At 44.3% G+C, this 16,930-nt stretch overlaps 1 protein-coding gene across 3 annotated transcripts in view; it reads left to right on the top strand.

Moving 5' to 3' along the window:
* The window catches only part of Smarcal1 (SNF2 related chromatin remodeling annealing helicase 1), a 49,738-nt gene that overhangs the window by 26,648 nt on the left and 6,160 nt on the right, over nt 1–16,930 (top strand). For all 3 annotated transcript variants that reach the window (XM_034497902.2, XM_034497904.2, XM_034497903.2), the window contains 4 exons: nt 3,685–3,825; nt 5,713–5,928; nt 10,682–10,752; nt 13,419–13,521. In XM_034497902.2, the coding sequence (XP_034353793.1) occupies nt 3,685–3,825; nt 5,713–5,928; nt 10,682–10,752; nt 13,419–13,521 (531 nt within the window). The remainder of the gene's footprint in view (nt 1–3,684; nt 3,826–5,712; nt 5,929–10,681; nt 10,753–13,418; nt 13,522–16,930) is intronic.

Genomic DNA, 16,930 nt, shown 5'->3' with positions numbered 1-16,930 from the left:
AGGTGCATGTCGTTAATCCCAGGATTAAAGGGATGCAAAGACAGGCGGATCTCTGAGTCTGAGGCCAGCCTGGTCTACAGGGCTACACAGAGAACCCATCTGGAAAAGCCAAAGGGCAGGAAGGAGGGGTGCCTCAACTTTGAGGAACATAATTCTATTTCCTTGTTATGGAAATGTTATAACCAACCAAAATAGCTCAGCAAAGCTAGTTATTGGCTTAATTGTGGTAGTGGGTATGAGTAGAAAGTGGTAACTTCTCGGCTGTTTGTTAGGTGGACTTTAAACAACCCCAGCTCTTTGCTCTGAGCACCCCTGGGCTCACACTGAGATTCTATGTGTAGCTTACCTGCTTTGGCTGACTGCATAGCATTCTCCTTGGTGCATTACATATGCTAGCTTGCCCTGCTTCTACGTCTCCTGCAGAGCTTCTGACCCTCCACTCTGAGGAGACAACTTAGAAGGCCAGCTGCCTCCCAGTGTCTGCTTGTGAACTGCATTACCTTCCCAACAGCACACAGGAGTTCTTTAACGCCACCACACTGTGGTTTTCTTAGGTGCTGCTGTCTCCTTAGCCAGGGGAGTCGACTATACAATGTTTATTGTAGCTTCGGTTTATGTCATTTTCACATTTTTATGTTCCTAGCTGTGGCTTCCTCAGATAGACCAAGCACAGCAACTGTTTTCCGGTAGGCACAGACAAAGGCCTCCTAGATGATTGACCACAGCGTTGGGTCTGAGCACAGAGCAGCTTACATCATCCCAGGACAGATGAGATGTTCTTCTGGTTTCTTCTCAAAACCAGCCTTTCCCTTTTCTGCAATAAGCCTCACTTGTCAGCACCCACACCCCTCCTTTATTCTTCTCCCACTGAGCCAGCCTGGAAGTGTATGAGAGAGCTCACTATCTACTTAGCCTGGGGTGAGTTTTTACCACGGGGCTGGGAGCTGGCTCAGCCCAGGCTCCATCCCCGGCAAACACAGCAGCTTGGGGAGTGGGTTCAGGATAGTGTGCAGATTTCTCCTGTTGAAGCTTTTCATTTCCACTTTTTTTTGTCTGCTACTACTTTCCTGGGGTAGGCTAAAGCCACAAACAGAGATGCTATAGACATTATTCAGGATGCCCATTGTTGTATCAGTGAGCCCGCGTTAAACTGTGCAGGAAATTATAGGCTTCAGTAATTGAACTGTGGAGAATCATAGCCGGAGAAATTCATGGCTCTGAATCAGGATGGGATTAAAGATGGGCAGTGGCTGAGAGGGCAGAAGTGCATCTTGAAAATTATATGTATTGCATATTTATGAGGAAACTTCTTTCTTCTCATGGCTACACCTTGATTTATTGTTTTTATGAGTCAGCATTTCCATTTTAAGACTTACTTTCTTCCCTTTGGACATTTAGTTCATGTGGTTGCTCTGTATTACTGTCGTTAACTCAAGGTTACCGTGGTTAACAAGCGGTTTCCATGCAGTGAGCTCCATGGTGGGGTCTCCTCCAAAGCTGTGTGAATTTTACCGCACAGCAGCGACTTGATGCTACAGTCTCCTCTTGATCTCACTCTTTCCCATCTGTCTAAGAGTATATGATCTAGGTGTGATCACCTCGGCTCGGGCCTGAGTCAGGAAAGTGAAGAACCGAGAGTCCTCATTGGTTCAGTCAGCCGTTTGTTTCCCTCCTGCCCACTGCTGAGCAGACCCAGGCTGAGCTTGGTCAGTGGCTCTGGGTCTCAGCATTTAAAGTTCTTAGTAATTATAAAATGATCTTGAGTCTTGAAATACAGTAAGTTAATAAAGACTTTTTTCCTTAAACAAAACAAAACAGTGAGTTAAATGTCTGCTGCCCAGCATGGAAACTTGAGTCCGGATGCCTGGCTGGGTTTGAGGAGTCAGGCAGGACTCTAGAGCTCATTGGTGAGCCAGCTTAGCCAGATGGAGAAAAGACCATGTCTCCAAAAATAAGGTGCAGTGATCACAAAGACACATGCAATGGACCCCCCCCCCCATCACACATGTGCACACCTGTATACACATGAACATGCACATACAATACACACAAAATTTTTAAAACACTAGATAGAAATTTCTGTACTCTGTAATTTCCTCTTGGTGCTCACAGGATCTTTATGGTAAATTTAACTTGAATTTTAGAAATCCTTTCTGTAAGAAATTCAGGCCTATTGATCTCTTCTCTGCTTTGCTCCAAAGCTTGTGTTTACTTCATGTTCCCTGCAACACTAACTAGCTTTCCTCTGAATTTTCTCAGCATGTAGTGTACATTGACTGATTACCTACTTTGTGCCAGATGCAAAGTGCTACAGCAAGTAAGTAGGAACACAACCCCACCTTGATCTCTGTCTCAGCCAGGGCGCATTAGGGAAGCAGAACTTTAAGGGTGAAGTGTGTGTGTGTGTGTGTGAGACAGAGTGTGTGTGTGTATGAGTGAGTGTGTGTGTGAATGTATGTATGAGAGTGTATGTGTGTGTATGTATATATGTACGTATGAGAGACAGTGTGTGTGAATGTATGTATGAGAGTGTGTGTTTATGTATATATGTATGTATGTGAGAGAGAGAGAGAGAGAGAGAGAGAGAGAGAGAGAGAGAGAGAGAGAGAGAGTGTGTTGTGTGTATTTATGGGATTTATTAGAGTAGTTTAAGGCTGTGGTCCAGCTGTTCCAGCAGTGGCTGTCTACCAGTGGAAGGTCCAAGAATTCAGTACTTGTTCAGTCCATGAGGCTGGATGTCTCAGCTGTTGTTCAGTATAGCCCAGAATCCTGAGAAAGTAGGCTGTAATGCCACTAAAGGAATGGACTTGCTAGCGAGGGTGAGGACAAGCAGGCAAAGAGGGAGCAAGCTTCCTTCTTCCATGTTCTCTATGTAGGCTAGCAGCAGAAAATGTGACCCAGATTAATAGATCTCAGAGATCTGGATTAAAAGTGGGTTCTCCCACTTCAAATGATTTATTTAAGAAAAAAAAGAATCCCTCATAGGTGTGTCCAACCATTTGGGTTTTAGTTAATTCCAAATGTACTCACATCAACAAGCAGGACAGCCTTCACAGTCTCAAGAACTCGCCAAGAGCTGGTCCAGGGAGCTCAGGAGGAGGACACGCTGTAACAACAGCTAGGTGGACTGGGAATGGCAGGTGACACCTAACTCTTCCCATCAGCAGACTGTTGGTTTTTGCAAGGCATGTGGTCTTTTTTTGGCTAGAGTACCTTTATTTAGAGACCTCCCAGTTCTGGAGTGAAGCTTGTCTTTGCCATCTTTGGTAAAGGGAGATCTGACATATTTAAAGGTGAGAATGGGCTGGCGCGACAGGGCAGTGGAGGAGAGTGCTTTGCTGCTGTTCCCAAAGCCGTGAATTGTCTGTTCACAATTCTCTATAACTCCAGCCGCAGCGAAGCCAGCGGCCTTCTGGCCTCCACTGGCATGTTCTTGTGCGTGTACTCAGAACAATAAATATGTAAAGTCAAGAACAGCCAGCCAGCAGTGAGAGCCCAGGACGTGGAAGACGTGGAAGACGGAGCTGCTGCAGCCTTCAGGATTTTGCTGTTCCTGGGGTGGGGGATGGGAACATCCAGCTCCTGCCTCGTGGCACTTTCGATATTTTGTATTAGGGAATCCCTCATAGGAATAGCAGTCCTTCCCACCTGTGCTGAGAACATCTTTGGCTGTTTTGCCTTTAGGTTGCCAAGAGGGTGATCCTCCTGTCGGGCACACCCGCCATGTCTCGGCCGGCAGAGCTGTACACACAGATCATTGCTGTGAAGCCAACCTTCTTCCCGCAGTTTCATGCCTTTGGAGTTCGCTACTGTGACGCCAAGCGGGTACTCATCCTCTTGTCTCCAAGCCCCTCCTTTACCCTCACGTTGACACTTTTCTTTCTGCTCCCTGGGATGAACCAAGAAATGGGCCAGAAAAACCAGGTAGTATTTTCTAGGTGAGGTTCCAGCAGTTACTCCACAGATGTGAAGGGCTCTAAGTGGTGAACCACCCGTCTGGATGTGACTCCAAACCTGCTGTCTGCCCAGCTATGTGAATTCACAATTGTTTCCCATATTTTAAATCTACTTTTAAAATAGAAATCCTTCAGATATTAAAAAACATTTCCATTTACTCACAAAGTAAGAATATTGTAAATTACAGTGCTTTGCAAGGTTAATGGCAGACTGTTTTGTTAGGAGGTTCTTGAGGTGGCTCTCGGTTGTTGAATGTGTTTAAAAGCCGTATATTTTATTAACACAGTCAGCAGCTCACTCGCCACAGGGTTGTTTCCAGAGTAGATGGTTTATTCATTTTTGAGTGATGCTTACCTCAGTCCTGTTTGCAAATGATCTGCTTTCTGAACTGGATTCCTCCTTCAACTAGCTAGTCTGTAGATGAGCTGTAAGGACCAAAGGTAGAGTTCATTATTGTGACTCTGATTGTCCCATCCTCTGTCCCCAGTGTGTGACACTCTGAGGCACCATCCTCAAGTCCTGCTTGGTCTCCTTCGCACTTGACTTTCCTCACCTCAATGATAGACAGTGTCTGTGTCTTCTTTCTCTCCTCTCTCCACTCAGCCCACTGCCCGAGACATCCTTAGACAGTGATTATTCCCGGTTAAAATTGTTAGTATTATTCATTGTTAACCTACAAGGTTAAGAGGTAAGAATATTAAACTTTGGGAAAAGATATCCAAATCAATTATGATATATGCACACCTTCCCAAGATAGTTTTAAAGTACAGCCCAGAGGGCAAGCTGTTTCCCTTATCCCCTAGATTTATGCACTATGAGCCCTCACTGGAGAAGCAGCCTGTGCCAAATTCATCTAATATCCAGTGGCTGTCTAGAGTCATTTGCTAAGACCTTCCCTTGAATTTGCCTTTAAAAAGGAAAAGGAAAAGGAAGGAGAGCAAGCACTGGACCAGTTTATCTCTCCACCCTTGATATCTCAGTCTCTCTGTCTAGCAGACACCCTGTCTCCAGCATGCGCTCCACCCTTTGACGCCTCTAAAGTGAGCAGCAGGCCCAGCTCCCCACCAGGCGGCTCATGGTCCAGGGGAAGGTGAGGTAGGAAGACACTGAGCTGTGACTGCAGAGCAGAGGAGGCCCGGTGCTCCCTGGTGTTCTATGTAGAAATTGTCCTGTTTCTAGGAAGATTACTAGGGAAGAATGTGATTCTAGGATGTGATTGATTAATTGATGTTTGATTGAAGATTGAGTGCTGTGATGGGTTCAAACCCAAGGCCTTACGATGCCAGGTGAAAGCTGTACTGCCGTTCACGTACACTCAGCCAGGGCTTTTATTTTAGTTTCTAACGCTTTCTCCAGCTATATGAGAAAGAAAAGGACCTGAACCCTCAGCCTCCCAGCAGCTCCCAGTCGAGGGGACCATGATTTGAGGGATAGCCTAGGCATTCCAAAACTTTGCTCTAGTTTCAGCTAGACCAGCACAAATCTGTTTTGGGCTCTTCAAACTGAAACATCATCACTTAGGCTGCTAGAAATGTTAGTATCAAACTGTGGGCTGCCATCACAGGAGTTTTGGTTTATCTCATGCCTGGCTTTTCCTACCTCCTTTCTGTCCGCCATCTGTCTCTGCTGGGCTTCATTCGGTTTTGTAAAGCCTCTTGAAGCTCTCCAGTCCAGTAACAGTCACAGTGGGGTGATAGGAAGACAGAGTGCAGTCTGGAGCTGCTAGACTAACAGACGTCCCCTCTCTCTCTTCAGCTCCCTTGGGGCTGGGACTACTCGGGCTCCTCCAACCTGGGCGAGCTGAAGCTGCTGCTGGAGGAGGCAATCATGCTCCGGAGGCTCAAATCTGACGTGCTGTCCCAGCTTCCGGCCAAGCAGCGCAAGATGGTGGTGGTCAACCCTGGCAGGATCAGCAGCAGGGCTAAGGCAGCCCTGGATGCAGCAGCCAAAGAAATGACCAAGGACAAAACTGTGAGTGTGGATTGTGAGCGGGCGCATTCATGGTCCTACTGAAAGCTGTGCTGTGCGTGTGTAGCGGAGTTCTCTAAACCTGACTTTCTGTTGTCTCTTCTGCCTTCCTGAGCAAGAAGAGCCAACCATGTGACTCCTCACCTGACCTATTTTGTGTGTGTAGGGAGCATGTGGGAGTGCTGGTGTCGGCCTGTGCCATGTATCTTGGGTTGTCGGAAGCTGGGATTGGTACTGAGAGAGTGAAAGGCTCACAGAGTTGAGCTTAGATGTGACTCTCCTGCCTTTACCTTAGAGCTGCATACACGATGCTCTGCTGGCTGCTTTTATTCCATATGCTTACTCAGTGTCAGCTGCCCAAAGTGCTGTGAAGATCTCTGTATCCGCTCTATTTCTGTCTTTTGTGATAAAGCCTTATAATTTTGACTACCAAAAAAATACACGGCCATTTATAATTTTTTACACTTGGGCCCCAACAGTCCCCCAAACAAAGGCAGTCAGACACTGCTGAGACCCCAGCCTCTCTAATGTGACAGAACACACAAAAAATGACCAGAGATCAAACAAGAGATGCTTTTAGTGTTGCTTACAGAGGAGAAGCAAGATTAGCCAGGAACTTTTAAAAAATTAGGCAGGAAAGAGGAAGCCCTGATAGATTGTTGCCCAGCCTGCGGGGAATTCGAGGAGACCCTAGGGAAGGGGGTGAAAGAATGAAGAAAGAGACACAGAGAAGAAGCACTAGTCTGAATGTCTGATCAAGTGCTTAAACTTTATTGTTCAGGCTACTGTTATAAAGACAGGCAGGCGGGAAGGTCATGTAACAGTCAGGGTCCAGGGCCGTCCAGTAATTGCAAAGTTCTCTCCGCCCACAAGCATTCCTTAGCCCAAACCACTTATCTAAATATTTTCTCTCAAGCAAGAGGGCAATAAAACATTTCTCAGCTCAAGTTGCTTACCTGGTTAATATTTTCTCTCAGGCAGGAGGGCAGTAAAGTCTTGGCTCCCGGCAGATTGTCATACCATATTTAGTGTGTGCTGAACTGTACATAATACCCTGAATACCCCAGAGAACGGGAGGGATACTCTCTGTAGAGTTTCCCATTGATGTGGACACAGTGGATCATGTTCTTTTGTTGTGATAGTGGTTTGGTTTTTCTTTTGAGACAAGGTCTTGCTTGTAGCCCAGGCTAGTTCCCAACTTACAGCCCTTCTGCTTCTGTATCTTGGCGGCTAAGGTTGCAGGTTTTTGCCACCATGCCTAGTTAGAACAGGAAGTTCTTTTAAGTTATAGTTTGGTATCACAAGGTTCTCTGTCACTAAAAATTAGTCTTGGTGGTCTTGCTCTGATTACTACAAATAAAATTTAGTAAATAGAAACATTATAAATTTTCAGTGTATCTTCCCCTTTTTGTTGTTGTGGGGGAGGGGTGCTTTGGATCCCACCCAGAGCCTTGCTGGTCCTGAACATGTGCTTTACCTGAGCTCACCCCAGCCCAATGTCTGACATGGACAGCAAGTATTGTGTGAACCAGGAGAATTCAGGCATGCATGTTTTTAGATCCAATGGTACAGTTTTGTTTTCTTTTGCTAGAATGGTGGTTTGTTGTATGTGTGATTGGAGTAAGGCCATGAGTGTTTCTTTCTTGTACCTGGGCTGCCTTTGGAACCAGCTTGAGAGCATCTGATATAGAAACCAAGAAACTAGAAAGAATGAGAAGGGGGAGGGAAGAGAGAAAGAGAGAGAGAGAACGAAAGAACGAGAACACACAGCATGGTGGTGGTGGATGCCTTTAATCCTAGCACTCAGCAGGCAAATGTCTATAAGTTCAAGGCCAGCCAAGTCTACAGGGCTAGTTCCAAGACATCCAGGGCTATAGAAAGAAACTGTGAAAGAGAGAGAGAGAGAGAGAGAGAGAGAGAGAGAGAGAGAGAGAGAGAGAGAGAGAGAATATGAATATGAATTAGCATTTGAGCTGAGGAAGAAAATCACATTGCTGGTATGAATATGAATTAGCATTTGAGTTGAGGAAGAAAATCACATTGCTGGGCAGGGCAGCCTAGAGGAAAAAAAAATGAAAAGCAGTGCTGGGGACTGTGTTTGTTCAGAGCTCTGTGAGCAGCTTAACCCTGCTGTGGTGTGCAGAGCTCTTTCAGTGTGGTGCATAACCTCATGTGCTAGTTCTCGTGAAGCCTAAGAGTTTGACTTCATACCAAACTAATATTTTATTAGTGGAATTTCACATAAGCCATGAGGGTTAGAAATATTGGCTTTTAAGCAGCTGTACAAATCCCCTCACTTTGAGGGGATATTTTAATGCTTCCACGTGTAGGACAGGATGCTGGCAGTACATAAGGTCAGAGCCTGTTGCCTTCAGTTCTGCCTGCTGGTGACAGTTAACCTTGCCTTAGACACGATGGAGTTCTCATTCCCTTTTGGAAATGATGAAAGTGAAGTCTTTGCTGTGGTCAAGTTCTTGGAGCATCCAGCTGAGAGCCCAGAGCCCTTCTCAGTCCACTTGAGATCTGTTGTCTATCACCTGAAATCCTCACGGAAATCCAGTGTTTAACTTCATTCAGGAAGGGGAAGCAGCAGTGGCTGGCAGTGGACTGGGTGGGTGATCACAGACAAAACCCCACCAGTTGCAAAAACCCTTAGTCCATGAGGTGGCCATGTTTGCACAGTTAGTCAGGTAAGGAGACTTGTGGCTCTGCAGGAAGTCCCCTTGTGACTGTTACTTTCAGCCCAGGTACCTCTCCAGCCTAGGTCATGGTTGCTCCGTCAGGCCCTACTGGCCTGCCTGTAAAAGGCTGGCTCTTTGTTCTTCCACACATTTCCATGTAGAAGACATTATTATAACCTTGTATATAAAATCAAAGGCAGAGCAGCCACTTATTAAAACCTGTTAAAATGAAAGCTGTTTTCATTGAGGAGAGCTGCTTATGATGGTCCTTTGTCTAAAGCTGCTTTCTGATCATCAAAAGAAGCAGGAAGATGCAACAGGGATGCAGAGTTCCAGTGATAGCTGTTCCAGTTTCTGTGCACCATGTCACTTGGCCATCCATTCAAATGTCCAACATAGAATAGAAATCTAAAAACCCTACTGTATCTATTTTAATAAGAGTCTAGGACTCAGGATCAAAGAATGCAAGTTGTTTAAAAATCCCTTGCCCATAACGAAAAATGAATAGAGACCATTAATGGATACTATGATTTCTACTCGATTTGGGAAAGATTTTCTTTTTAAAGATAAAGCTATTGGTTTCTCCTACATTAAAATGCACTATGGCTGAGGATGTAGCTCAGTGCTGAAGTACGTGGTTAGCATGGGCAGGTCCCTGGGTTTGACCCCCAGCATTGCAAAAAGAGAAGAGGAAAAAATACAGTAGTGTCAATAATACAATAGATGTGTGCTGTGTAGAATAAAGGATAGCTCGTGTACAAGTGGCACTTAGTGAACACTGTGACTTCTGGGCATGGTGCTTTATCTATGTGTGTTGGCTACTGAACCCCACCCTCAGGTTCCAAGCCCAGATATTTGAGCTCCTGAGAAACACTGTTTCTATTTCTGCTGTTCAGTAGAAGTGCAACAACTAAGTCTCCTCAGCCCACACTTTACCCTCCTCATCTGTGCAGTGAGACCTTCTGACATAGCAATCTTCACTTCTGAATTACTACATGTGTATTTCTTACCATAGTGCATGGCCATAATAAGGAGTGTCAGTTTTTACCCTTCTATTAAAATAATTATTATTGATTTCATATATTTTTGCATGTAACATTTGTATATTAAAATAGTATCATGCAGTGGGGCAGTTGTGGCACATGCCTTTAATCCCAGCACTTGGGAGGCAGAGGCAGGCAGATTTCTGAATTCAAGGCCAGCCTGGTCTACAGAGTGAGTTCCAGGGCAGCCAGAGTTACACAGAGAAACCCTGTCTCAAAAAAACAAAAAACAAAACAAAGAAAGATATTATCATGTATACATGCTACAGCACACAAGTGCAAGTCAAAGTGCACCCCTATACATGAGCATTCTATATAAAATATATTTTATATGCCTATATATAACTTTCTGTATAAAATATATATAATATATGTAATAAGCAAATGAGTTTTTAAAGTTTATTAGATTTCCTCATACTTTTTATGCATGAGTGTTTTATGTATGTGTGTTTCTGTGCACCATGTGCAGACTTGATGCCCAAAGAGATGAGAATATTGGATACACTGTAACTTGAGTTATGGATGGCTTTGATCCACAATGTGGATGCTGAGAATCAAAGTGGGGTCCTCTGCATGTACAACAAGTTCTCTGAACTGCTGAGCCAGCACTCCATCCTTGCCTCTCCTCATTATTTTATTTTATATGTATGGGTGATTTGTCTGCATGTATACCTGTGTACTCCCTGTGAGCTTGGTGCCTGTGGAGGCTAGAAGAGGGTGTCAGATTTCCTGAGACTGGAGGTACAGATGCCTCTGAACCACCATCTGAATGTTGGGAATTGAACCCTGGTCCTATAGAAGAGCAGCCAGTGTTCTTAAGTATTGAGCCATCTCTCCAGCCTCATATATGTATTTTAAAACAAGAGTTGGGATTGTTAAAAAGAATTGGAAACTATTACATGAGTAATAGTTTTGAAATGTACTGGACTAGAGAAGTTGCTAAGATGGGAGACATTCAGGGTATCTCCAGTTGGGACAGTTTATTCCAGAGCACTGAGAGTGGGTTGTTAAACTCTCATTCTCTCTCCACAGAAACAGCAGCAGAAAGAAGCTCTCCTTGTCTTCTTCAATAGAACGGCAGAAGCTAAAATCCCATGTATCATGTAAGTAGTCACCAAGGTTCACCTTTTGCTATGGCACGCGTTTAAAAGCAGTGGTTATGGGATGGATACAGAGCTAGCTCAATGAGTGCCATGCTTGTCACACAAGCATGAGGACCTAATTTGGATCCCCAGCGAGAACACAGAGAACCAGGGCCATGACACAGATCTGCAGTCCCCAGCTGTGGGGAGACATAGATGGACCGATGCTTGCAGCTTGCTGACCCTGGTCAGTGATCTCTAGGTTCAGTAGGAGACCTTTTGACTGAGGTCATTAGGAAGACTAAGGAAGATGCCTGATGTTGCCCTCTGGCCTCCATACACGCAGGCACACACATGCACAACCTCACTGCCATTAAAACTTGAGGCAATCCTGACAATGTGCACTTGGCCTGATTTTTTAATTGCTTGCACTCATGATGTGTGGTAGGATAATGGAGCATATGGTTCACGCACAATGAAAGCATATTTCATGCGAGCGAGTGGTACCACACTGGCTCTGGGATAGAGATCTGTGAGTAAAGAGAGGAAGTAGCTTGCTTGGTTCTTCACTCACCCCCCCAGATCCTCCGGCCAACCCACTGTCTCTGATTGACCCTGCCAACCCATTTTTTATATTCTGCTGCATATCATATGACAAGGGGACAGTCCTTTGCCCTTTCCCTCCAGGGTCTGTGGGGTGCCTTGCTTCAGTTATTAGGTCCACAGACATCCATTCCCCTTAGAATTTTAAATATAACCATTAAACAGATTCTCATATGTTGGTTGGCTTGAGTTTGTTCTTTACACTGTCAGAGCTCATACCTTGTACAGAGCAAGCACAATGCATGGAGCCGCCCCAGGCTTAAGTCGGACTGTCTTGCTACCTCATAAGCCTGGGCCATTCCTGACAGATGCCTTCTTAAACCCCACCATAAAAGTGCAGCACTGTATTGTTTCTAAACAATTTTTACCTCAATGTATTTCGCACCTGGAGTCTCTTTGTGAAGTTAGGGAGTCACTACATTGGCCCCATTTTTAAGTGTTGATACTGAGTAAGTCTCATGCAAGTCTCTAGACCTCCGAGTCACCTAAGAAGTAGAAATTAGATTGTGGATCATACAAACCCAATTTCCTCTGCTGTCTGCTGCATCTCATCCCCATTTTTTTGCTGCTGTGTGTTTTCTTTTTAATGTGCATCCTTCCGTGAAACAGACAACTACATTGTAGCAGGCAAACATGCCCATCCTGTTTCTGACAAGAGAAACTTGAAATGAGCAAAGCAGTTAGCTGTGTCAGGTGTGGAGAGGAAAGCATCATTAGGAAAATTGAGGCCAGAGGTCTTTATAAGCTGACCAAGTTGGTTTTGTGACCCTGTGAATTTTCAATGCTGTGGCAATAAACTTTCACTTATATCATGGCAAATTTTATGTCTCTCAGAATAATTAGATCCTGTTAAATACACTAATTACAATTGAAGTCTAATTTGATACTTTGGTCAGATGTAATTTTGTTTGAAAATAATTCTTAGGACAGTCCACTGCCTGTATCATAGAAATCTGTTGAGATCTGTCCTTCCCAAGGAGAGAGAGCCTTATCTACTCTGCCTAGATGAGCCCCTTGCCCTAGAAAGGAGGACCATGGCTTGGACGAGGGCTCTGGTGGCCCAAGAAGTGAACAATGTTACCTGTGCAGATCAACTCTTCTTTGAGATTGTGTGCTAATCCAAGGGGACTAGAGCTGACTGAGAGGCTCCTTATCCTACAAGTTCCCAGCAATGGCCCTCTGCCTTTAAGACCCAAGGTTTGTAGATAAACAAACAAACAAATAAAAAAATACGAAGTTAGGAAAAACACAGTTGGGGCTGGAGAGATGAGGGCACAGTGATTAAGAACACTCACTGTGCTTGTAGAGGACTCAGATTTGTTCCCAGTACCCATGGGACTCCTCATGGTTGTCTGTGACCCCATTTCCAGGGGATCTGACACCCTCTTCTGGCCTTTGTGGGCACTGCAAACATGTGTACACATACACACACACATAAGCAAACCTCATACAAATTAAATTAATAAACCATTAAAAACAAACATACATAGTGGAAAGAGAAGTAAATTAATGGGTGACTAAGCCAGTGGATCCTCCCACCATGTTCCCTTGTCCGGGAAAACCTCCATTAGCACTGATGTAACTGTGGGCTCTGTCAGTCGTGCTCTCAGTAGAAGGGGAGAAGAGAGTCACCCCTAAATGTCTTTTCTCAGTTATCACTTAATTCTCAATGTTGAGCTTGAATTTGTGTAGAGAATTTTTTAATTTAATTTTTTAGGTTTGAGCTAAATCCAGATTAAATTGTAGTATCAACTAACATGAAAGCTGATGATGGTTTCAGTAATCTACATGACATGAATTCCACATAGTAACATGCCAGAGACACATAGAGCTCTTGCTTACAGAGAATTCAGTTTGTGTGTGTAAGATGACTAAAGTAGAAAACTCTTTCTAAACATGCCAGAAGATGGTTTGCCTCCTTTTCCTCTCTCATGACCTGGTGTGAGTAAAGGGGAGAAGATAAGTCTCAGAAGAGGGAGGGGATGGGCAGGAGAGGGCAGGTACCTTGTAGGTTCTTAATGTCACTCTGCGGGATCTAACTGCAGTTGGATGTTTAATCTGCTTTGTTACCATTGAAAATATAGCGAATATATCCTGGACTTGCTCGACAGTGGACGAGAGAAGTTTCTAGTGTTTGCACACCATAAGGTGGTTCTGGATGCAGTTTCTAAGGAACTTGAGAGGAAGGTAAGCCCCCTCTGAAGTCTGGGAGGTCTTGACTTCTACCATCTGTGTGTCAGGTTGTTCTTCACAGCGTTGGGTCAGGACTATGCAAAGAAGTGAGGCCATGGTTTCCAGAAAGCTTGCTGAAGGCCTTCTGAGCAGTTGGTACACGGGGAGGTCAAGTATCCTCACTCAGGGCACTGGGGTCATCTGCCTACTGTAAGCAGGAGCCTTGCTTTAAGTCTCCAGGGACTCTTCCATTCTCTGCATTCATAACAGAATGAACCTCACTGTTACCCAGGAGCCTTTGTAAGTAGCACATGGTAGTGTCTGGCTTTTCAGTGCCATTTGATGGATCTTGATAAAGTGAGCAAAAGCAATCCGGAGGGAGAGAGCTCTGGGGTGGGGGAGCTCCGGGGTGGAGGAGGGAGCTCTGAGGTAGGGAGAGCTCCAGGGTAGAGGAGGGAGCTCCGAAGTGGGGGGAGCTCAGAGGACATTCACTAAAATGGGACACACTGCATCTTCACTCCCTCCTGACCTTCGCTTTAGTGGAGGATCATAAATCCCCTTCCTCGTTACTTGTACTCTATGGTGTTTAAGGAATACAGAGTGAAATCCAACACCTGTGAACCTCCCACAGGCTGAATAAGGAACAAATCACTGTCGACAGGGCTTTTGTTTGTTCGTTCATCCGTTCTTCCTCCTCCTCCTCTTCTTCCTCCTCCTTCTCTTTAAGATTTATTTAATCTTTGTGGTACTGAAGGTTGAGTCCAGGACCTCTTGGATACTGTGCACGTGATGGACCACTAAGCTACATTTCCAGGCCTCTAAGACAGCGTCTTGCTAAGTTATTGAGATTGGTTTGAACTCATGCTATATATAGCTCAGACTGGCCTTGAACTAATGGCCTTGGACTCCTTGTTACTCGTGATGACAGGCTGTGTCACCAGTCCTGGGTGGTTTATTCAATTTTTTTAAATTAATTTATTTTTTATTTATATGAGTACACTGAAGCTGTCTTCGCACTAGAAGAGTGCATCAGATCCCATTACAGATGGTTGTGAGCCACCATGTGGTTGCTGAGAATTGAACTCAGGACTTCTGGCAGAGGAGTTAGTGCTCTTAACCACTGAGCCATCTCTCTAGCCCCGGTTTATTTAATTTTTAATTACATGTATGTGTAGCCTAGAATTACAAGCAATTGTGAGCCACCGAGTGTGGGAGCTCAGAACTGAATTGGAGCAGTAACATGCTCTTAACCACTGTGCCATCCTACCAGCGCCTGGTTTTTAAGTAATAAAATACTTGGGCCCCAGTTAGTGCTCTAATTTCATTCCCCTCCTTCAGTCCTCAGAGGCCCTGTCTTGAATTTAGTGCATGTCTGTATTAGTCAAGGTTCTTTAGAGTAACAGAACTTATAGAATGATTCTTTCATATATAGGAAGAGGGTTTATTAGAATGACTTACAGGCTGTGGTTCAGCTAATCGAACAATGTTTACCTATACACATATACACAGAAGGTCCAAGAACCCAGTGGTCATTCAGTCCACAAGGCTGGATGTCTGAGCTAGTCTTCCGTACATGACAACTCCCACAGAAGTAGACTAATGCCAGTGAGGAAATGGACTTGCTAGTGAAAGCAAGCCAGCAAAGGGAGACCTTCCTTCTTCCATGTCCTTTATATAGCAAAGGGTGTGGTCCAGATTCAAGCTGGATCTTCCCACGTCAAATGATCTGAATTGAAGGTGGATCCCCCACCTTGATGATCCAGACTAGAAGTGGGTCTTCCCACTTCAAATGATTCCCTCACAGGTGTGTCCAGTCAGTTGGGATTTAGTTAATTCCAGAAGTTGACAACCAATAATAGCCATCAGGATGTCCTCCCTCTCCTAAATCTGGTCTCTTTATTAATGAATTTGCATCAGTAGGAGGGCAGTGTAACTACCATTGCTGTTTTGCCCACCATTGCTTCTGAGCTTCCTCTACAAGGTGTAACATGTAGTTGGGTGTGTAGTACACATACTGCTGCAGAGAGTGTCAGAGTGCCTCTGTGTGTTCTCATAGGATAGACTTATCTTCAGTTTCATTGGATTGCAGTTAAAGGCAGCTGCTCAGATTTATTATCCTGCCAAAGCCTTGCAGCCCTGAGTTTTCATGCACACTTCATGTTGCTACATGTTTAACCCTTGCAGGCCCGAGTTCTCTTGCTCACTTCATGTTATCAGATGTTTACACTTTGACTTTTACCAGGCCAGTAAATGAGCTTTGATTCCGTTCTTGATTCCATTTGCATTCCTCTGACTACCAGGAAAATATGTGTTTGGTGGGGGGGGGTGGGGGGGGTTGCAGGAGTCAGTTTGGTTATTCTATGAAGATGCTGTTTGCACCTATTTTGGCCTATTTTTCTGTTGAATTGTCTTTTTCTTGTTGACTAAGAGAAATTCTTTATAAATTTTGGATATTAATCATTTATTAGTTGTCTTTTTTTTACTTCATTAACTTTATTTTAAGTAAAAGATTTATCATTTTAGTTACATGTCAAGCTTATCCATGTTTTGTTTTGTAGCTTATGTTTTTGTGACTAATTTAGGGAATTTTTCACTAAGCAGGGCTATGAAGTTTTCTCTTGGAGTTTTTATCTGGGATTGTAAAGTAGATCTTTAATCTTCTGGGGTTTGATTCTTGCATACAAAACGGTTTAGGAGCAGGCAGAAATAGCTAAATTTGTAACCTCTAGAAGAACTTCTGGGTTTTCAAGAAACCCAAGACAATTAATTACCAAACAATTAGAATGTATAACAGTTTAGTACAGTACTTGGATTTCAAATAAGTATACTAAAATGAGTTATTTTAAAAAAAATATACCGGCCATGGCTGAATGGCTAGTTCAGCAGTTTAGAGTGTCCTACTACTGAGCTACTTTCCTAGAGCCCTTTTTGGTTTTTCGAGACAGGGTTTCTCTGTATAGTCCTGCCTGTCCTGGAACTCACTCTGTAGACCAGGCTGGCCTCGAACTCAGAAATCCGCCTGCCTCTGCCTCCCAAGTGCTGGGATTAAAGGCGTGTGCCACCACCGCCCAGCCCTAGAGCCCTTTTTTAAATTTTAAAAATTTGATACTGTATCTCAGCAAGTTGGCCAGACAGGGCTTTGAACTTGTGGTCCTCCCATGTCAGCCTCTCAGACAGCTGGATTAGAGACCTGCACAACTCAACAGAGCTCAATTAAATCTGGCTTTTAAAAGGAACCTTAGCTGTTATCCTCAGGGACATCTGAGAAAATAAGCAGGAGAGGTCTGAGAAAGGACAGCAGTATTGGAGATGTAATCCTGAACAGAACGTCTCATGTCACATATAATGTGCATGTCACAAGCACCAAGTCATGGCATCCGACAGCCAGGAAACGTGAACCAAGGAGTTGTTTAGTTTATTCAGC

This window comes from Arvicanthis niloticus, chromosome 3, assembly GCF_011762505.2.
Source record: "Arvicanthis niloticus isolate mArvNil1 chromosome 3, mArvNil1.pat.X, whole genome shotgun sequence".
Taxonomy (NCBI): Eukaryota; Metazoa; Chordata; class Mammalia; order Rodentia; family Muridae; genus Arvicanthis; species Arvicanthis niloticus.
The sequence above is the reverse complement of the archived record's forward strand: the minus strand, read 5'-3'. Positions and strand labels throughout refer to the sequence as shown.